Source organism: Lycium barbarum, chromosome 1 (assembly GCF_019175385.1).
Source record: "Lycium barbarum isolate Lr01 chromosome 1, ASM1917538v2, whole genome shotgun sequence".
In the NCBI taxonomy this organism is placed as follows: Eukaryota; Viridiplantae; Streptophyta; class Magnoliopsida; order Solanales; family Solanaceae; genus Lycium; species Lycium barbarum.
In genome coordinates, this window is record NC_083337.1 from 125150987 (window position 1) to 125173077 (window position 22091).

The 22091-nt window shown below is 38.9% G+C and overlaps 1 protein-coding gene and 2 long non-coding RNA genes across 5 annotated transcripts; 1 reads left to right on the forward strand and 2 right to left on the reverse strand.

The window, feature by feature from the left end:
• Window positions 1-8209: 8209 nt before the first annotated feature.
• On the forward strand, window positions 8210-9752 carry LOC132637435 (beta-D-glucosyl crocetin beta-1,6-glucosyltransferase-like). The gene has a single exon (XM_060354527.1). It carries the CDS (start codon window positions 8277-8279, stop codon window positions 9585-9587), a length of 1311 nt encoding a protein of 436 aa, XP_060210510.1. The 5' UTR covers window positions 8210-8276; the 3' UTR covers window positions 9588-9752.
• Window positions 9753-12075: 2323 nt separating this feature from the next.
• Window positions 12076-14649, reverse strand: LOC132637456 (uncharacterized). The gene is made up of 2 exons (XR_009581556.1): window positions 13250-14649; window positions 12076-12695 (listed from the first exon to the last, which is right to left on the reverse strand). It is a non-coding gene; the product is annotated as an uncharacterized LOC132637456 (long non-coding RNA).
• A 2760-nt stretch (window positions 14650-17409) lies between these two features.
• LOC132637443 (uncharacterized) lies at window positions 17410-21644 on the reverse strand. 3 transcript variants are annotated; one of them, XR_009581553.1, is made up of 7 exons: window positions 21464-21641; window positions 21309-21387; window positions 21087-21216; window positions 20656-20996; window positions 20449-20558; window positions 18804-19168; window positions 17410-17554 (listed from the first exon to the last, which is right to left on the reverse strand). It is a non-coding gene; the product is annotated as an uncharacterized LOC132637443 (long non-coding RNA). The 3 variants fall into 3 exon arrangements; XR_009581554.1 differs by having other exon boundaries at window positions 20449-20974; window positions 21464-21644; XR_009581552.1 differs by having other exon boundaries at window positions 20449-20996; window positions 21464-21643.
• Window positions 21645-22091: the final 447 nt, after the last annotated feature.

The window sequence follows — 22091 nt, forward strand, 5'->3', positions numbered from 1 at the left end:
TATTTACTGGATGTATAATTATGCAAAAAACATGTATATATAGCCCCCTTGCTTCTTCCAACGCAGGGGGTTGCCGCACCCTGCAACCCCCGCAGTCGATCAGGCGCACAAACATAACATTAGTTACTCCCTCCGCTTCAAAAGATTCTCTTAGTTACTATTTGGACGGTCAAATGATATTTTTTTAATTTGATCATAATTTTTTCAAATACTTTTCAAATATTTTGAATTGTTAACTATTATGACTTATAGTTCTTTGTATGTAGTTTCTAAATATGTCATTAAAAAAAATTAAAGATCCAATATCAGAATTCACACCGAACATTTGTTAGTTTGATCATCGTAATCTGAATCATGACAATCTTTTTGAGACAGATGGGGAGTACTATTTGAACAATCAAAATATATTTTATTTGATCATAATTTTTTCAAATTACTTTTAAATATTTTTAATTGTTAATTTACTGTGACTTATAGTACTTTTTATGTAGCTTCTAAATATGAAATTTTATTTCGAAATAATTGAAGATTTTATCTCAGAATTCACGCAGAACATTAGTTAGTTTGACCCTTGTACTCCCAATCAAGCCAAAAAAATAAAATAGAGGGAATAATTGGTAATCTGACAAAAATAATACTCCCTCTGTTTCAATTTATGTGAACCTATTTCCTTTTTAGTTCGTGCCAAAATGAATGACCTCTTTCCTAATTTGGAAACAAATTCAATTTATGAAATGATTTACAGCCACACAAATATTCAAGACATATTTTGAACCACAAGTTTTAAAAGTCTTCACTCTTTCTTAAATGTTGTGCCTAGTCAAATGGGTTCACATAAATTGAACAGAGGGAGTAACTCATATGCTACTCCCTCTGTCCCGGTTTAATTGTATTAGTTTGATTGAGCATAAAGTTTAAGGATTAAAATGAGACTTTTAAATCTTGATGTGTGTAATATACTAAAATGACTTTTAAATCTCGTGGTTTTAAACTTGCCATGTAGGATGTTTAAATTGTCAACTTACTAATTATAGAAAGAGACACTCTTTTTGGGATAAACTTAAAAGGAAAGTAAGACACTTAAATTAAGACGGAGGGAGTATTACGTATTAAAATTCATTAATATTGTAAAAAAATCTTTATACTAAAATTCATTAATATTGTGAAAAAAATCTTTATACTAAAATTCATTAATATTGTGAAAAAAATCTTTATACTCCCGTGTATATCGCTTCAATTGTTATGAAAACATAATTGCATGCTTTGAAATAGTATACCTTTGGTTATTACTATCAGTCAATCTTTCCAGACTATTGTTAAATTCTTGTTTAGACTTTTTTTCCCTTGAGAGACTCTGTTCTTCTAATTTTTACAGCAATAGAAGATATTTTAGTCCATGTGTACTGCATTAAAAGAGTTTGTTACCTTCATACCTTCTAGCTATGTTACTGGCTTCCGTAATCGTCTTCCAGAAAGAGTTGAAAGTTTATCCACCTTTACCACTTCCTCTTTTTCAATTTTTATGATATCATACTTCCTTATTTGTCCCTTTATCTTGTTATTAGTGAGAAAATTTGTAGTCACAAATAGCATTAACTAAGTTTCAAATGTCTTTTTTTTTTTTTTTTTAAAGTTCGTGATTAATCAAATAACACCACGTGAAGTGAAAACAGAGAGAATAATATAATATGACATAGTATATGTTTTCATTTGCCGACTTTGAATAGATATCATAAGTTAAGAATTTCCTAAATCAAACGACCAATCACTTTGATGTCTTGTTCTAGCTCTGCAAATCACTTTCACAAACCAATTTTTTTAGGAATATTTTTCCCCATCATGCAGCAATAACTACATGATAACGGTTACGCGGCGCCTTCCTGAGACTTCTTGGAAGGGCGATGTAAGGCTAAGCAACCGATGATTCCAAGGTTACTGTCCGCCAACCGGGGTCCCCTCCGCACGCTAGACGAGACTGTCAGTGCCGTGCGGGAAAACCAATGTCAAGAGCAATTGAGAGAACAGGAAAGTGAATTGAGAAAAGAGTTGTTTGCATTAATGAAAGCTATTACAAAGAAAGCAAGCGGTGTCGAGGGGGAGAGACACCAGTACAGAGAATTGATTGGTTGCTTGAAAGTTTTGATTGCTTGATCCCCCCTAATAATGCTTTAAAAATAAAAACCCAAGTCATAGAACTAGACATAGACTTGCTAGAGAATCACAACCAAAAATACATAAAGTAAACTACTCTATAATTACAACAAAAGAGACCTAACTAGAGCAGGTCCATGTGCACCCTTGATCGGGGCACTGTCGTGCGCGCAGGGCATGGTGCGCGCGCGCACTGAGGCGCAGGCACTAGGCGCTGGCACTGTAGCAGAGCTGCATTGTCACTGGGCGCTGGGCACGCGTTGAGGCACGGCCAGCGCAAGGGCGCGAGCGAGGGACATTGATGGGGTGACATTGGCAGAAGCAACCTTGTCACTTGGGGCGTCCGAGACCATGGGGCCGTCCATGGCCCTAGGCGCTGAGAGGCTTGCCATAGCGCCATGGGGCGCGCCCAAGGGGTCATGGGGCATGGCTGGAAAGCCGCCCATGACATTCTCCCCCACCTGAGTTGGCGACGTCCTCGGCGCCTTGCTTGCAAGATAGTCATCGATCAGGTGCTTGTAGGCTTTGAGGCTGGTGCCCCTCTCCCACGTATTCTCTTCAGCATCACATCCCAGCCATTTCACCAGGAACTCTTGGTGATCTTTCCTTGAGGCATGTATGACTCGATCGTTGAGGATGGCTTCTACTACCCTTTTTCCAATTGCTTGTGGGCCTCGAATACTGGGTATTGTGAGTTGGCTGCGTGAAGGGTCTTCTGTGTCTTCTCGAAAAGGCTTTAAAATACTGACATGGAACACAGGATGAATCTTCCACCAGGCTGGGGTATCCACGCGGTATGCTACCTTCCCGATGCGCCTCTCAATGGACAGAGGGCCAATGTATTTTTGCAACAGGCGAGGGTCGTGGACCCCTGCAAATAGGTATCTCTTGGGGATCTTCACCATCACCTTTTCCCCAACCTGATATTCCACAAAGCGACGATTCTGATCAGCATGTCTCTTCATCCGCTTTTGTGCTTTTACCAGATAGCTTCGCACTATCTCTAGATTCTGCTTCTATTCTTTTGATAAGATAGCTGCTCGTGGAGATTTGGCCATGTTTGGGGCATTCACAGTGTGTGGGAGTAGCGATTGCTGCCCGGTAACAATTTCAAAAGCGCTCCTATTTGTGCTAGAGCTCTTTTGTGAGTTGAAACACAGTTGGGCCGCATCCAATAGCTTCACCCAATTCTTCTGCGAGCCGGTAACAAAGTGCCGCAAGTATTCCTCCAACATGCCATTGAACCGCTCCGTCTGACCATCGGATTGCGGGTGAAAACTCGAGCTGTGGCTCAATTTAGACCCCAAGCACTTAAAGAGCTGGGTCCAAAAGTTGCTGGTGAAGCGAGAGTCACGGTCACTAACAATATCCTTGGGCAGGCCCCAATATTTGACAACATGGGTGAAGAAGAGTCGAGCTGTCTCCTCTGCTGATATATACTTGGGTGCTGCAATGAAAGTAGCATACTTAGAAAACCGATCAACCACGACTAAGATAGTCGTGAGATCTCCAACCTTGGGCAAGCCGGTGATGAAATCCAGTGAGACGCTTTCCCAAGGCCTCTTTGGGACAGGTAAGGGCTCCAACAGGCCCGCTTGTGTCAAACGGTCAGACTTGTCTTTCTGGCATACTAAGCAAGTCTTCACATACTGAGCGACATCATCTGCCATCTGGGGCCAATAATATGCACGACGTAGCAATGCCATGGTACATTCTTCTCCAGGGTGGCCTGCCCATAGAGTATCGTGACATTCCATCAGGAGAGTTCTCCACAAATGTCCTCCTTTAGGGACGTAAAGGCGGTTCCCTTTTGCTTTCAGGAACCCATTTTCCATGTAGAACTGGCGAGTTTTTCCTTGACCTGCTAGGTCAACCAAATACTGTGCCGAAGGGTCCTTGGTGAGAAGGCCCTGGATTTGATCTTTTATGGTGGTAGCCACCTCGCTCCCCCTAAGGGTGGCAAGCAGGCATAACGATGCTAGATCGGCCCTTCGACTCAATGCATCTGCAACATGATTGGTCTTCCCACTTCGATATTCCAAATTGAAGTGAAATTCCGCTAGAAGTTCCTGCCATCTAGCCTGGCGGCCATTTAGGTTTGGCTGGGTCATAAAGTGACTGACAGTCGTGTTGTCCGTCTTCACCACGAAAGGGGAACCCAGAAGATAGTGCTTCCAAAGGCGCAAGCAATGGACGGCAGCCAATAATTCTTTCTCATGAGCCGCATAGCGCCGTTCCGCATCTTTCAATTTTCGACTTTCGTAGGCCACCGAGTGCCTCTCTTGTAGCAAGACTCCGCCCAAGGCGTAATCAGAGGCATCCGTCTCTACTTCGAAGGGTCTGGTCAAGTCGGGCAAGGCCAAAACAGGGCTACTAGACATAGCCACTTTTAGTGAGTTGAAAGCGTCTGCTCTCTTTGGCGACCAGTCCCAAGGTGTGATCTTCTTGAGGAGCTCTGTCAGTGGTAATGCAATGAGGGAGTAGTTCTTGATGAACCGTCGATAAAAGTTGCATAGGCCAAGGAACGCCCTCAAGGCATGGATATCCTTGGGTGGTGGCCAATCTGTGACAGCCTTGATCTTTTGTTGGTCCATCTTGATGCGACCTTCTTCAACAACATGCCCAAGGAAGTCAATCTGTTTCTGAGCAAAGGAGCATTTGGATAGATTTACGTACAATTCATGCTCCCGCAACTGAGTTAGAACTTTCCTTAGGTGCTCCAGGTGTTCGCCTAACGTTTTGCTGTACACCACAATGTCGTCCAGGTATACCACCACAAATTCATCAATGTATTCTCGAAAGACCTGGTTCATTAGAGTGCAAAACGTGGCTGGAGCATTGGTCAGACCGAACGACATGACAGGAAGTCGAACGAGCCATATCTTGTCACACATGTCGTCTTGGACTCGTCTCCTTCCGCAATGCGGACTTGCCAATAACCTGTCTTCAGGTCTATTTTGGTGAACACTGTGGCACCGCCCAGTCTGTCAAACAAGTCCGCCATTAGGGGTATGGGGTACTTGTTCTTCACGGTGATCTTGTTGAGGGCCCTATAGTCAACACAAAGCCTTAGGGTGCCATCGTGTTTGTTTTGGAATAGTACAGGTGACCCATAAGGCGACTTGGAGGGCACGATGATCCCCGTGTCCAGCATCTCCGTCAACTGTCTCCGAAGCTCGGTGAGTTCGGGTTGTGACATTCTGTAGGGTGCCCGGGCAGGTGGCTTCGCACCCGGCACCAATTCAATTTCATGATCGACCGTCCGCCTAGGCGGGAGTCGTTTCGGCATATCTTGCGGCATGACATCCTCAAATTCCTTCATGAGCTCCTTCACGGGCATTGGAATGGGACCCGAAGAACGCTCAATCTCTTCAATGCAAAGGGTAGCTAGGAATGTGGGTTCTTGTCGCTGGACCCCCTTCTTCAGCTGCAATGCAGAGATATTTCCTGAAGCCATCTTTATGGTTGTGCATGGGACAATGCAGGGTTTGGCCCCGTTTGCTCCCATCATCAGAAGCACATCCGCGTAGGGTATGGGAATGATGTTAGTTTGTCTCATGAATTCCAACCCCACTATCAAGTCGAAGTCATCAATGATCACTATCCGCAAGTCGAACTTGCCTTCATAAGGACCCATCTTTACCGACACTCCTTTGGCTATCCCACCCACCAATTGGGGCGGTGATTTGATAGCTTTGACACGACCTTTACCCTTTCCAACAACTAGGCCAAGGCGCTCTACTTATGTGGTGGCCAGATAGTTGTGCGTAGCACCTGTGTCTATCATGGCCTTAATAGGTTTTCCATTTACTCTCAAGTCAACAAACATCAGGGTCTTCTCCTTGCTGGGAGGAGGCCCGTTGCCTGCCTTTGTCTTTCCCCTCTTGGCAGTTGAGCTTGGGTCTTTCTTTTTGCATAGGCCGGCACTGGTGCCCTCTACAGCGTTGGAAATGGAACAAACAAGTGCATTGAAGACACCTATTGGTTCTGTCTGATCCGTATCATCCTCATCATCGTCCGTCCCATCATCCAGAATTTGATGGGCATTCATCTGTGCCTGTGGGCATTCATTGTTCCAATATGGTCCACCGCAATGACGACATCCTGAGGGGGGCTTCCGCCCCCGATCATTATTATGAGATGCAGCACTATTGCTGCCTGAGGAGGAGCCTTTAGATTTGGTCACACTACGATCTCCCCCACTTCGGCTGGGGCCAGCATTGTAGGATTGGCCCCCTTTGAATCCCCCACGGGCTGGTGGTTGAGGTCTATCCTTTCGAGCATCCACTTGGTAGTCACTGAGGCATTCCGCAGCTTGGATAACTTTGGGCAAGGAATCCACCATTTGTCTTTGTATTTCCATGCGGGCATAGGGTTTCAAACCTTCCATGAACGTGAAAAGCTTGTCCTTGTAGCCCATGTCCCTTATGTTCAGCATGAGTGCAGAGAACTCGCGGACATAATCTCGGACTGACTTCGTTTGCCTGAGTTCCTGAAGTTTCCTCCGTGCATTATACTCGACGTTCTCGGGGAAGAACTGTAAACGAATGGCTACTTTTAGTTCTTCCCATGTCTCAAGAGCTTCCTCACCTGCCTTGATAACTTCATATTTCACACGCCACCAGAGTTTGGCGTCGCCTTGTAAATACATGGCAGCAGTTGCTACCTTCTTAGGCTCCTCCAGTTCTCCCACAGCGTCGAAGTACTGTTCGATGTCAAAGATGAAATTTTCCACTTCTTTGGCTTTTCGAGCACCCTGATAGGGCTTTGGTTCAGGAATCTTGAGTTTCTGGGTGCCACGGAAATGTTTGCCGCCCCCCCCCCCCCAATAGGATTTCCCCCTCCTCGGAGTAGGCCCTGTAAGGCAGCGTTGACAACATTGAGCTGATTAGTCAAGTTGTCGATGGTTACTTGCATGGCAGTCATTCTATCGGCCTCCTGAGTCCTATGGGCCAGGTCCTCATCTCTTTGTGCGGCAGCCGTCTGCGCGGCTACATCAGTGTCAGTAGCAATATTCACAATGTCTTGTTCGGCCTGCCGCATCCTGCGGTCCAGGTCCTCTACCCTTTCGGTCACGGTCGAAATCTATTGACCGCAGTTTCCAAAATCAAGAGGCGGTCTCCATGGTTCACCATGGTCAGAAAATGACAACAATAGCAACGTGTTCCCTCGTCCGATGTCGAGCCTAAGCTCTGATACCAACTGTTACGCGGCGCCTTCCTGAGACTTCTTGGAAGGGCGACGTAAGGCTAAGCAACTGATGATTCCAAGGTTACTGTCCGCCAACCGGGGTCCCCTCCGCACGCTAGACGAGACTGTCAGTGCCGTGCGGGAAAACCAATGTCAAGAGCAATTGAGAGAACAGGAAAGTGAATTGAGAAAAGAGTTGTTTGCATTAATGAAGGCTATTACAAAGAAAGCAAGCAGTGTCGAGGGGGAGAGACACCAGTACAGAGAATTGATTGCTTGCTTGAAAGTTTTGATTGCTTGATCCCCCCTAATAATGCTTTAAAAATAAAAACCCAAGTCATAGAACTAGACATAGACTTGCTAGAGAATCACAACCAAAAATACATAAAGTAAACTACTCTATAATTACAACAAAAGAGACCTAACTAGAGCAGGTCCATGTGCACCCTTGGTCGGGGCACTGCCGTGCGCGCAGGGCATGGTGCGCGCGCGCACTGGGGCGCAGGTACTAGGCGCTGGCACTGTAGCAGAGCTGCATTGTCACTGGGCGCTGGGCACGCGTTGAGGCACGGCCAGCGCAGGGGCGCGAGCGAGGGACATTGATGGGGTGACATTGGCAGAAGCAACCTTGTCACTTGGGGCGTCCGAGACCACGGGGCCGTCCATGGCGCTAGGCGCTGAGAGGCTTGCCATGGCGCCATGGGGCGTGCCCAAGGGGTCATGGGGCATGGCTGGAAAGCCGCCCATGACATAACGTTTGCAAGAAAACAAGATTCAAATTAACTTTAAAAAATAAAACGTAGCTTTAATTTTCTTTTCCTTTTTAGCAATCATATATATTTCTTTGTCTATTAAAGCCAAGCCTGCAATATTAAGAACTCCACAAACGTCCCTTCCTTATCTTTCTCTTTTTCTTCATATCCTTCTCTGTTTCCATGGGTACAGAAGGCAGTACTTTGAAGGTATTAATGTTTCCATGGTTGGCTCATGGACACATCTCTCCTTATTTAACTGTGTCCAAGAAACTTGCAGACAGAGGATGGTATGTCTATCTTTGTTCTACTCCGGTTAATCTCAATTTTATCAAGAAAAGGATCCTCCAAAATTATTCTCTTTCTATTCAGCTAGTTGAACTCCATTTACCAGAATTGCCTGAGCTTCCTCCAAGTTACCATACAACTAATGGCCTCCCACCCCATCTCAACGCCACACTCAAACGGGCAGCCAAAATGTCCAAACCTGAATTTTCAAGAATCTTAGAAAACTTGAAACCTGATTTGCTAATCCATGATGTAGTACAACCATGGGCTAAGGGAGTTGCCAATTCACACAACATTCCAGAAATCCCACTCATAACTTTTGGTGCAGCTGTTATTTCATACTTTATTCATCAAATGAAAAAGCCAGGGATCGACTTCCCTTACCCAGCTATTTATTTGAGGAAAATAGAACAACAAAGATTGCAAGAAATGATGAAAAATGTTGCTAAAGATAAGGATCCTGATGATGATGAGGACCCTTTCGCTGAAGACCCTACGAGAATCATATTGCTGATGAGTTCCTCAGCAACCGAGGCCAAATACATCGATTATCTGACCGAATTGACCCAATCAAAATATGTTTCAGTTGGTCCTCCAGTCCAAGAACCCATGAATGAGGATGATGGGGATATGGACCTCATCGATTGGCTAGGAAAGAAAGATGAGCATTCAACTGTATATGTCTCCTTTGGGAGCGAGTATTTCTTGACAAAGGAAGACATGGAAGAGATAGCTTATGGATTAGAGCTTAGCAATATTAATTTCATATGGGTTGTAAGGTTTCCAAAGGGGGAAGAAGTCAAACTTGAAGAAGCACTACCACAAGGTTTTCTTGAAAGAATTGAAAACAGGGGAAGGGTTGTGAGTGGATGGGCACCACAACCAAGAATCCTAAGCCATCCAAGTACTGGAGGATTTGTAAGTCATTGTGGTTGGAATTCTGTGATGGAAAGCATAGATTTTGGTGTGCCAATCATACCCATGCCCATGCACTTGGATCAGCCATTTAATGCTAGGTTAATGGTAGAACTTGGAGTGGCTGTAGAGATTGATAGAGATGCTGAAGGGAAGGTTCACAGAGAAGAGGTGGCACAAGTTATCAAAAGTGTAATTTGTAAGGAAACAGGGAAACATTTAAGAGAGAAAGTTAAGGACATTAGTGAGAATTTGAAGTCCATGAGACGAGGAGATGGATGTCGTCGTTGAAGAGTTAATACAACTTTGCAAAAATAGCACGTGCATTAATTCTTCTAGCTAGTATTTGCAAATAGGATCAGTAAATTAATGTGCGCTCTCTGTCTCTCTTTGAAAATCAGAAGCATTACTTTTATTGCAAGTTATTTTATGACATGGTGCGTTGTTACTAAATAATTCAATTCTAGAATCGAGTTGACAATTTGTGCATGCAGTTCATCGAGATCTCTTGCAAGCGTTCAACTATGGAATTACTTAGGAGCACATTTGATCTAATTTGTTTAACATATATCGGGCTCAAATAAACATGAATTAGTAGGAATCCAATATGACTCAATTTTTTAGGCCAAATCAAGATTTTACTCTTATTTATTTAATATAATGGTCAATTTCCCCTCCAAAGACATGTTTCTGTTTTAAAAAGTTTATCTGACTGTTAAGGTTGACATCTCAAAACCAAAGAATTCAGGGTCAAATCCTAATCCCAGTATGATCTTATGTCAAATTTTCATATATATTGGTTTTGGGGTTTAGAAGACGTAAATCGGTACTATCACTAGGAGAAGAAATAAACAAAGAGGAAGAAAAAAGCCATTTCCTAAATCTGAGTTGAAACTCTAATTGGTTAATACTCCAAACAAAGGTAAGATGATTCTTCCAATTAGGATTGTATGTGTTACTGTATTCATATTCTAATTCATCTGCCTCAGGTTTTACTGCCCCACATAGAATACCGACCCAAGATTGAGTTGGCAATTGTCACTCGTGTGATGATCTCCACAGATCTCACAAGTAGTCATCACTTGTTGTACCTGCTGAATAGGTGTTGCTTTCATAGCTAGTGCGGTCACAAGAATTTTACCAACTTGGTTAGTAAGTAAAGACACTTTGTCTTTTAACGCAGTTATAACATCCACCTCGATAATTCCCGCTTTCCTGGAAATGACATAATTGATTAAATCGTCCTGTCAACTCTAAATTTTTGATGTGACAGTGCCGACCAGTGCCTTAAGCTTGTCAGATTTTTTCTCCATGCAGCGCCCTTCACAAGTATTGAGAAGCATCTTCGTGTCATCATGTAAGATCTCCATAAAAGTGTGGCCCAAGATGTGATTAGACTGCCCGCAATGAACAACAATCTTTGAGCAGTTGTTTGGATAGCTCTCATGCTTCATACGATGTCTTCCCTGTCTTCTATTGAAACCCTACTATCTCTCTTCTCAGCGACTTATTTTTCCTAGATAAAAAGAACTTTATCAATAATTTTCAAGCAAGATCATCCCATGTAGGAATGGAATTCTTGGGGTCTTTATGCAATCATGCTTTATTTCTCCCAACAAGGAGAAGGGGAACAAAGCCAGCCTGATATAATCTGATAGAGTCATTCCATGAAATTGTAGGTATTAGTGATCTCTAGAAAGTTATGTATATGCTGACGTGGGTCTTCATGCGGTTTATCTAGAAACTGGCCCTGCGATTGGACCAACTACTCCATAGTCTGTTTCTGCTTAATGTATCCAGTGATAGTAGGCTTAGTAATGTGTTGGCTCATATTCTCCAAACTAGGTCTATCCCCCTTTATCACCGCTCCTTCCGCGATCTGTACCATCACTGGTGGTGCTTGTTCATCGATGATGACTAAGGGAACACTGTTCAGATTATTAGATGCCAACTTCTTAGTTTCCTTAGCCTTATCGCCCAAAGATATATCTCATAGTTTCCTACAAATTGTCTTTTCAGGATAAGCGTATGATTCTACAAGTTCTTTGTCCCTAACGTTTTCCCGTGTCACTTAAGTACCTATAGTGCAGCACAAAGTGAGAAATGAATGCTAAATTTTGAATAAATAAAAACTATCTAATTTAACAAGAAAGTTAATACCGAAGTCTCCGATAACAACGCCCAAAACTTGATCGTGTCCTACTAACATGCAAGGGAACGTGGTCAACAAGTAATAAATAGAGTATAGTTCCCAACGAGGACTTGCCCATTGACTTTCAGATAGATTAAACAGTAACAAGTATCCAAGAGCTTATCAAAAGATGTAAAGTATAATAATCTAAGACAAAATGTAAACTAAGGTAATATGCTTTTGAGAATTCAGAAGAGAGAGATATTCCAGGGTTACAGGCCGATTTCTCCAATTCCGTTGCGTACTCATCTTAGTTAGCTATTTGGAAATCTAGTCACACAGTTGATATGACACTACAAAGCTCATGTCTGATACTCCATCGCCTATCCAAACTATTGAAATACTTGTATGTCTATGTATTACAAGCAATAAGAATGTAGTTGCATCTTCTGTATATGACTAAGAAAGGCGATTAGTATAATGTCTATCCTATCCAATAATCCATGCTAGATGAATGGCTGGGTTGGTAATTTTCCCTGTCTTATTCTATAATCCAAATTAGACATCCTCTGTCTAGCGCACAATCAAACAATCATATAATTAAGCGCAGGATAACATAAGTAAACTATTTAAACCAACTAAAATCAGTGACAATAAAAAATAATCTAACATAAAGTTTCCAATTACAATGTTCACGGATAATTCTTCAACCCTAGAATGATATTAAAATAGTCACTCATGTTCGTGACGACTACAAATTCATAATCATTCAACCATAAAACTAGAAAAAAGTAAAGATAAATTGCGCGAATCTCCACTCCGTGATGCTCTAGACATCCTTGTGATGTTCTTCTATCCAAAGTTTGAATCTCCTCTCAAAAATGTGTTTAAGATATATTTATAGTGTGGAAAATTAACCTTGGCCGAAATACTTCGTCTAGTACAAAACTGACCTGGATTGACAAAAAATTACATAGGTGGGCCGCACAGGGTATTAGGGTGAACGACACATCAAGCCAAATATTGAGAGAGTAAAAAATCTGTAGATTTTGTTGATAATTGCGCACGTGCAGTGCACAGGGTCCCAAACCATGTTGTCACGCCAAGTCATTTTTTGTGAAACGCCATTTTCAACTTCTTTTTATGGGTACTTGGCCGTCGATTCCGTAGCTCGATCCGAATACTAGGGAATGACTTCTATGGAGACTTCAAAGCCATTTGTTCATCTCTTTTTGCATTAAATAGTTAGCTTTTTATCAAATCATATCCTGCACATACAAAATACAAATATTAAAGAATAAAGTGCACGAAATGAACTTATACACAAGAAAAGAGCACCAAATATGAGGGGATGTATCTAAATTATGTACTTCTAGACGCTGGTCAGTTAACTGGGAAAACATCCCTCATCGAAGGTCAAATTCTTAACTTACCTCGATTGGACCTAAGCTTTATTGATCCCAAAGCTTTATCATGTCAAAAATCCATCAAATGAGTCCAATCTATTCAAAATATTACTCTAAAAGATTAGATGTAGATAATGATACCCATATTGTATATGAAATGAATCAGACAAAAAGTCAAACTCAAGCCTCAGAGTCAAAACATAACTTTATTTCATAAACACGTCACCCATACTCATACGACTCTAAAACTGTGCTCAAACTCAAATTTGATGCAATATTGTCCTTCAAATCCTCAAAATTTATACTCTTTAAACCTAGGGCTAAAATCTCAACTTTAACATTCAAATATATTAATCTAAGCATGAAATACAATGGTATTCTTGCAAAATGATCAAACCTGAGGTAGAATCACTTACCCAACGTTTGTACAAATAAATCGCTTTGAAAATTTCCTCAATCCAAGCTCCCATCTCTCAAAATACTGAAAAAACCAAATCACAAAATCTACCAACTTTGATACACTAGGGTCATCGCAATTGCTGAAAGTTCACTTTTGTGGACATTTTGTCACATTTGCGGCATCGCAACTACGGACCTAACTTCACAATTGCTGGGCACCAGACTAGTCAAACCCAACAATAAAATCCTATGCTGAAATAATTATACTCTTTCAGAATTTAATGATTCTTGTTTCTATGATTCCGAAATCATGGTACTAATCTAAAGATTTAATCGAAATATAATTTGGAGCTCAGTGCAATGGAGAGGTGTCTGAGGTGGTTTGAGAGAGAGAATGGAGAGGTGGGTGTATGTGGGACGAGTGAAATAGGGGTTTAGGGAGTGGATTTAAATTGTGGAATAGGGGAGCAGGTCGGGTTGACCCACGTGACAAAAAGAAATTTTTGGGCGACTTACCTTGCTCGAGGTGAGCTCCAAAGAGAGGCAAGACCTTATTATGGGCTTCCCTCAGCGAGCTCCAAAGCGAGGTTGCCTCTTGCTTTGGCCCTCGCTCGGCAAGTTGCTCATGCAACCCATGCCTTAGTCTAATTTCGTCCTATCTTGTGTCCTTTTCTCCCGTGACTCCGTTTTAGCATTGTACCATGCTCAATACACCCTCAACACGGTCGGTTAGCCTGAACAAAAATCAAAACTACGAACAACAATTAAAAGGTTGGGTTGCCTCCCAACAAGTGCCTTAGTTTAGGCCATGACACGACATCTTTTTGTATTTTTTCTGATTTTGGTCTCTGTTTTTTTGTGTTTTTCCTATTACAATCCTCGGGTTGCCTCCTCAGCAGCTCTTGATTTAACATCGCGTCATGATGCAGGCATGAGTTACCTCCCAAGAAGTGTCTTAGTTTATGTCGTGGCTCGACGTCACCACCAATAGTTATTGGACAGCTCAACTAAGGTCTTGTGTCTGTCCATGTCTTCAGCCCGATAGTGCTTCACTCTGTCCATTCATCAAGAAAGTTCCCTTGAATCTGGCCGTTCATAGTTCAACAGCTCCATGCCTTGTCATCCTCAGAACCTCAAAGGGCCCTGACCATTTAGACTTTAACTTTCCAGGGATTAGCTTAAGTCTCGAATTGAATGACAATACCAACTGGCTAGGCTCAAAGGAACTCTCCTGGATGTGTCTATCATGCCATCTTTTTGTCTCCTTGTACAATTTAACATTTTTGTAGGCCTGCAGTTGAAATTCATCAGGTTCATGCAACCGCAACATAGCTGCAACATCCTCCTCTTACCTGCTAACTCCATGTCTAGGTTGAGATATTTGATAACGCAGTATGCTTTATGCTTGGCAAGTGGGATGCCTTTCCATAGATCAGCCTGTAGAATCTATCAAATGCTCTTTAATCTTATGATCTTAAAAAATCAAAAGGCTAAGTAACTTCCAACAATTCAACTGCAATATGTAAAGCGAACACTTGCAGAAGTTGGGGCCCACAAAAATAGTAAGAAATTCATGCACACTGCAACACCGTTATCAATTCAATACCGTTTGCCACTGTTGGGAACTTCCCATGCGTTCTGCGTCATCAATTACTAAACATGAACTCACAAAATCTAAAACACTGATCCAGCGAATCACATGGGAAAGCGTCTTAATACAATTATACGGCTAGATCTCGAATTTGTAAGTAAGAAATCCAACTCTATATATATATATATAATCTGTCCATTGTCACATAGTTTCCATTAATAAGCCATTTAAGGAAAAAAAATAAAACTTAGCATTCTTTATTTCTAATTTTCTATGCAACAATCACGAGCGTCAAAAATTTAGTCTTGACTATTTTGACTTTAATTAATATCTTAAACTCCATCCTCGATCAAGTAGTACAATCAAATAAGTGAAGCGGATGGAACGTTTATTTTGAATAGTTAGCACCTTTAATTATCACGAGAGTTAATACCTTCAAAGCTTATACCTATATTTTTTTAATGCAATAACTTATAAATTATATATATTATATTCATATGAGTTGGTAAAAACCAAAAATTCATAATAGATACTTTTATTAATTATTTTACGTATTAAATATTATTTATTTGGGAGATAGTCGAGACACAAAGACAAGCATCTTATTAAGCAGTACAAGAAGTCAACAACAATAACAATAAACTCGATGATCCAACAAGTAGGGTGTAGGAAGGGTGGATTGTTGTACAAAAATCTCACCCCTACCTTTGTTTGTAAATACATTATTTCAGAATATTTTTGCATTTCTGTATATTAAGAATTTATTATTGACTTCTAAATATTTCTTTGATTTGATCCAGAATATTCTTGCAATTTCTGAATTAAAAAGTAACCTCTCTAGGTTCGTGTACTTTGCTTCCTCTGCCATTTGATGAAAATTAAAATAAAAAGGGCTGAAGAAATCTTGATTAAAAAGTCTAGCATATGGTGATAAAAATAACTTCTATGGAACTTTTCTTTATCTCTGCGGTTTCTGTATCCACCCATTAACTTACTTCTTTTAACCCTGCATTAAGGGTTAGTCGGACAACGGCATGTAATGATAATTATTTAAAAGAATCGACAAACTTGTCATTAGTAAAGAGACAAAAGGCATCATATTAAATTCTTAATACATACAATAATAGTAACACGAGCGGCCAGGGGCGGACCCACATAGAAAATTGTGGTGCTTGAGCACCCATTAAACCGGTCTCGGAATGTATATATTTGTATATAAAACTGTCAAAAATAGATATATTAAATTGGTAAGCACTCATTACACAAATGTGCTTATGGGTTTTCTGGTTTGGATGTGGAATGTCAAATTCCATGTTTGCGTGAGGTTAAGGGTTTGATCCTCCACAAAGGTTATTTTTGGATACTCTTCTAGTTCTTATTTCTATGTCTCATTGCTTTGTTTCTTATTTTTTTTAATGCATATTCTTCTTTTTTATTTTTACCAATTGACTTTTTCTTTCACTACTTACTTTTTTTCTTTTTTCTTTTTTTCCCTTTCTAATTTGTCAAACTTCATCGCGGCAAAAGGCCTAAAAAGAAAAAGAAGAAGAGAAAAATTATCACTTCCTAACCTGAATAGAGTAGTTTTTCTTTATGCCGGTTTTCCTTTTTGGACGACCGTCATTTATCGTTAAAGGCAAGCACTCAGGACCTTGAAATCTTGGATTCGCCACTGCACGAGCCCGAAGTTCGAACCAATATTATCGCCACTTGTATTATAAAAAACATGTGGAAAACTTTCTATATCAGATGTTAACTGCACCACTTAAACCTAATTCGAATGCTAAGAGCCTAAGATTGAGGTTCTGCACATACATTTTTTTTTTTTTTTAATAACTATCAAAGCATAATTTTTGTACTGTGTCCTCTGATGCTAATAAATATAGGAGTTTATTAATAAATGTTTTAACATAAACAATTTTTACTTTTTCAGATAATTTTTACCTATTATAGCAGGTAATATATTTTACTTTCATAATTTCAAATTCATAATTAAGGAGGGTGATCTCTAGATATCATTTAAATAATCTAATGGTATAAAATATTATTTACACTTGATGGTGTATAAAAGTTAGAACTCATTGTAATGGTTAATTTTGACATCTTAGGGACTCTAACCTAGAAAGTAAACTAGCCTTAAAGCATAGTATATACATATTTTTTTTGGTAAACATAGTACTTTTTTTCATATGGGCTTTTACTACGGCCATGGTTAAGAAATTAATATAGTTGAACAATTTGCTGTACACCTATTATTGTTTAACAACCCAAATGGAAGAATCTAGAACTTCAGAAAACAAGCGTCCATTGATTATATTAGAACTAGTTATGACAGGCCGGTGCTAAGCCCGGGCCCAAACTCAAAATATAAAGATTTGTATCAAATTTTTTTAACCGCACTTTGGATTATTAAACATATCCAAAGTATATCACTTATGTCACCGGAGGAAGAATTATAAGAAGAGGTTAAAGTAGTGAAGCTATCTACTCACAATCTGATTCAAACCAAAATGTAGATTATATTTACATTGCATTTTTGAATAAGCAGTTTAGATTATAGTTACAGGACTCCTAAGCATTTTCACAGTGGACAAAACTAAGAGTAAAAGCTATAAGCATGCATAGTCCTGTATATTTCAACTGCTGATTTATGACCGTCTAGGCCATCAAAAGTTTGGTATGTACAAGCCACCAAAAGACCTTTGTACAACCTCGCCACAGTCATAATGAACTGCAAATAGAAATAAGGGATATGTAATTAGTATCAAATGTAAATAGGTGAAACAGAACAAACATGGCAGAGATCAAAAGAGTGGATACTTTATTTTCACCAGATATAGCCATCGATAGATTTAAAATGTAAGAACAAGAAGACACAATTTTCCCACAAACAATATTCAATTCAGTATTGATACAATTGATTTTCCATATTCAGCATAACTTCTATTCTATTTCTACTTATCCATCAAATGACCTGCAAAATATGCAGAAGAGGGGAACCTACACTGAATGATGAAACAAAACATTCATATATTTATAATGAGAAATTCTACAATATATTCGAACTTCAAATGCATATCTTATAACAAACTCAATTAATGTTGTGGGTAACTTTTTTTTTTTTTTTTGGTGATTACACCTGATCTCCTTAGTTCTTTAAGTATAATTAACAAACACAATAAACCTTCTAAAAGATAAGAACAGAGATACATAAGACTGTAACGTTAGGTAATAGAAATAGGCAGGCATGTGAAGTAATCTTAATTAACTCCTTTCATAAGAGGTAACTATACTTAGTCTACCAAGTACTAACTAAGCACAGAGATACATAAGACTGTAACGTTATAACGCAGCGAGGAACATCATTAAACATCTGGGTAATAGAAATAGGCAGGTATGTGAAGTAATCTTCGTAATTGTACCTAGTCTACCAAGTACCAACTTAACAGTGCTTCGTCATTATAAGCCAGAAAAAAAAGAAGTTGTAAGTTATAACTGGATATAAATCAAATTCTTGGTCTTGTATTGAGTCAAACACTTTTTCAATGTTTTTAAGTATCATCAGAGTCGGATATAAACTTCTTTTTCGCCTTGTTTAGCTCATTAATTAATTTGATACATAGAAGAAGCAGTAAGATTTCTTTGGAATAGTTGGAAAATACCCATTAAATCAGTTTATGGAGGATGCTTTGAATCTTTAAAATGAGGAGAGAGAGATGCTGAACCGGAAAAATATCATTAAAAGCAACAATTAATCTTTTTTCTTTTAATTTTTTTGGAGACATGACAATGATATTTCTAGTCAAATAGGATCACTTATGATTAGCAAGTTGGAACCATGAAAGTTTTGTTAGCATTTATATGGTATTTATTTTACTTTTACCTTAATGGATTACTACTTGTTTTTACTGGAAATTTAGTTTGGTGTTATTCATGAGTAGAAATGAGCAAATGAAAGAACTCAACTTTTGTTTACTGACCTTTACTTCTTCTTAGTTGGAGTGACTGGTTCGATACCCTCCCTTTTGTTAGAAGATGCAGTTTTTTTGGTTGGAGTTGTTCGCTCAGTCTGCTGTCTTTTGCTAGATGAGGTACTTCCAATGATTATCTTTTTTTGTTCTTCTTCTGATGCTACCTTGTCGAGTTCTCTCTTACTGCTTTCTCCAGTATTTGTAGAAGTTGATACTGCTGGCAATTGGAGAGTATCCTGCTTCTCAGCAAATGACAAATTGAACAGTTTTGCTGGTGTTTCATCAGAATTCCTAGAAAAAGATTTCTTCTGTTGTACTTTAAACACTTTGTCAGCAAGATGTTGTTGAATATCTGGAAGGGGCAGTGATTCGTTCTGCAATTAAAAAGGAGCTCTTTAAGTTCTAACATATCGTAATTAATGTTGATAAAAAGAAAAAACCGATAAATGGTCAGTGAGTGTTATTTCTATAAATAACACTTGAAATCAAGATTTTAGCCTCATGATTCGCATCAACATTCCCTCAAAACAAAAGAAACAAGAAAAGTGAAAAAATGAAAAAACTTCTAAAGGGCCTTGAGAATATCTTCTGCACCGGCTAACATTAAAAGCTCCACCTTCTTCCAAATTCAAAACCTTAACAATTCCATCATCCACAAACATAGCATGTCTTCTAGACCTCACACCAAGCTTTCAAAATCTGTTTACTTTGAAAAGTGTTTTTTGTGAGATTGCTTTCCAAAAAGTATTGTCGGAGAATAGCAATTTGTGTTTGACTAATAAATTTTAAAACAATCTTGCCAATCTTAGAGCAACAAATGTTTTTTTAGCTTACACAAATGCTTCTGTTAACTAATCAGAAATACTTATTTTATCCTAAAAGCTTGGTCAAATTTTCAAAAGTTAGAGGCCCCACATATTACTCTACTCTAGAGCATGTATTTTCTCTTTCTGCCCAAGCTCCATAAAATCTACATTTTTACGCGGATCAATTGCTTTCTTATTTTTTGTTTATTTTAAAAATTGCTGTAATGCTTTAAAAAAGGATTCAGGCGTTTTCATTGTATACTTATTTAGCTCTCCTTAAAAAAAAAAAAAGAGCAAGAGATAGGGTTATATATAAAAAATTATATATGTGTTGTATATATGTACTGATATACTCCTATATATTTGCACCCAAACTAAATCTATCTCTATGACCTAAATTATTTTAAGAAATAACTCAAAATGTATTTATTTTGAATTTCTTTAGGCTACTATTTATTTTTCAACACACATGTCATATCTTTGCTTAATTTTAATCTAATAATTTTTTTAAAATGTTAATAATTTGATGAAGTTATCATGTTTTTCTCTTGATTTATCTAGCTCCATGCACAAAGTAGCAACATAAGAACCAACAAATAAGAAAAGCTAAGAAATAGAACTAAAGAAGGAGAAGAAAAGAAATTATTTGGACTATGGCAATAAAAGTGAAATAATTAACACTTGATATGCTAAAAATGACTTGAAATCCCTGTAGTTCACATTCACAAGAACAGCACACATAGCCAGTAAGCTCACTAAAAGAAACAGAAAACAATTTTAAACTTAAGATGATTTAGAAAATTTATTGTCCAGAAGTTACTTAAGAAAGAATTCTAATTGATTTGTACCTTCACGTTAATTGTTTCGTAGATTTGTTCAGCTTTCATTGAAAGAAGATTCTCCCCAAGTTCACCTACTAATGTTGCAATTGTCGATCCACTTCCATATGCAATTTGGACTTGAAAGCGACACATGTTATATAATATTATTACATGTTATTTTATATTCATAAATTATATGAGAAAGTAAATTTGGATTATGGAACGCTTGGTTACCTGGGTGTTAACATTGCTTGTTGATCAAAGTTTACACAGTCAATAGCTTTCATTATTTTGGTCCTAACAAAGTTCTTGCATTTTGAACACATCAACTCATAAAACAGCCAGAGGCGGAGCCAGGATTCGAAGCTTGTGGGTTCGGGATTCTAATTTTTTAAAGTACTGAGTTCTTAATTAATAATTTGTACATATTTGACAAAATTTTTAATACAAATATATGGTTCGGACAAAAGCTACTGGGTTTGGCCGAACCCCACCCGAAGGGCTGGCTCCGCCCCTGAAAACAGCTGCTCATCATCCAGCAACGATATTTTACCTTCAACGTGAAAAGATTGCATCTATTCAAAAAAGAGAAGTGTATAAGATAATTTGTGTTGCTGGTAATCGTATCAAATTAAAATATATAGTAGCATTTGTTGGACATATACCGCTGGTTGTGCTTGGATATTTCCTATAGGTATCGCCTCATCATTTAGTGATATAAGAATTGGCGATGAAGCTGTTTCTTGAGAACTTCTTTGCGTATATGTGCTCAACATTTCTTCATTCTCTTTTGCCCTGTAAATGAACATAGTCATATTATTTTGGGTCATATACACAGCTAGCTTTTTGTATATGATTGTACTATTTGTCACATATTTATCCCATACCAGTTCATCAATTATGCAGCCTGTGGATAGGATGGATTTATCAATATTACAGAATTGTATCTTGTTGTCAAGGATGTTCCTGTGTTGTACATAGTATAAGTAAAAACAATTAATATTTTTAATAGACAGAGGAAAAATTAAAATCTAGTTCATACCAGCATATGAAGACCGTGCAATTCGTTTTGCTAGGATTATTGGATGTTCTTCAAGTTGTGCAGCTAGGTCGCTTCCATCAATCTCAGCAAAATCCTCCCATAAGGTAAATATACAATGATGCATACTGTAGAGAAGAAGCAGGGATGCCAAGTTATATCACATGGCAAACCGTATTTATAGATCACAGTTGCAAGAATGACAGAATTAATGGGTATAGGCTAAGAAGTCAACAAGATTATAATCTATCTACACAACTAGAGTATTCCAAGAACTTTCCATGCAAATCCATGAAATTCTAGGGTCTTCCAAGAAAGTCTTCCTAGATATTTTCATAAGAATCTAGAGACTTTCCAAGGAAGCTCTCCATGGCTCTAGAATGTTTCCACAAATGATAGCCTTCTTTCCATGTAAGCATCAACATAAGCTTCCGCCTAGGTGGCATGATGATGTGGCGGGTCATCACAAATGGTAGATGAATTATTATTGCAAAAAGTGTTTTTGGCAATAATTTGTTTTTGTTATTGCATAAACTTTTTCCTGCGGCTGTTATTACAACGATGTGCAATAATTTTTTTTTTATTTTGTTATCAAAAGTACTTTTTTGCAACAATAGTTAATACCATATGA

What these genes read in the sequence shown, in the direction of transcription:
- LOC132637435 (XM_060354527.1), top strand. Translation starts at nt 8,277, where the DNA reads ATGGGTACAGAAGGCAGTACTTTGAAGGTATTAATGTTTCCATGGTTG.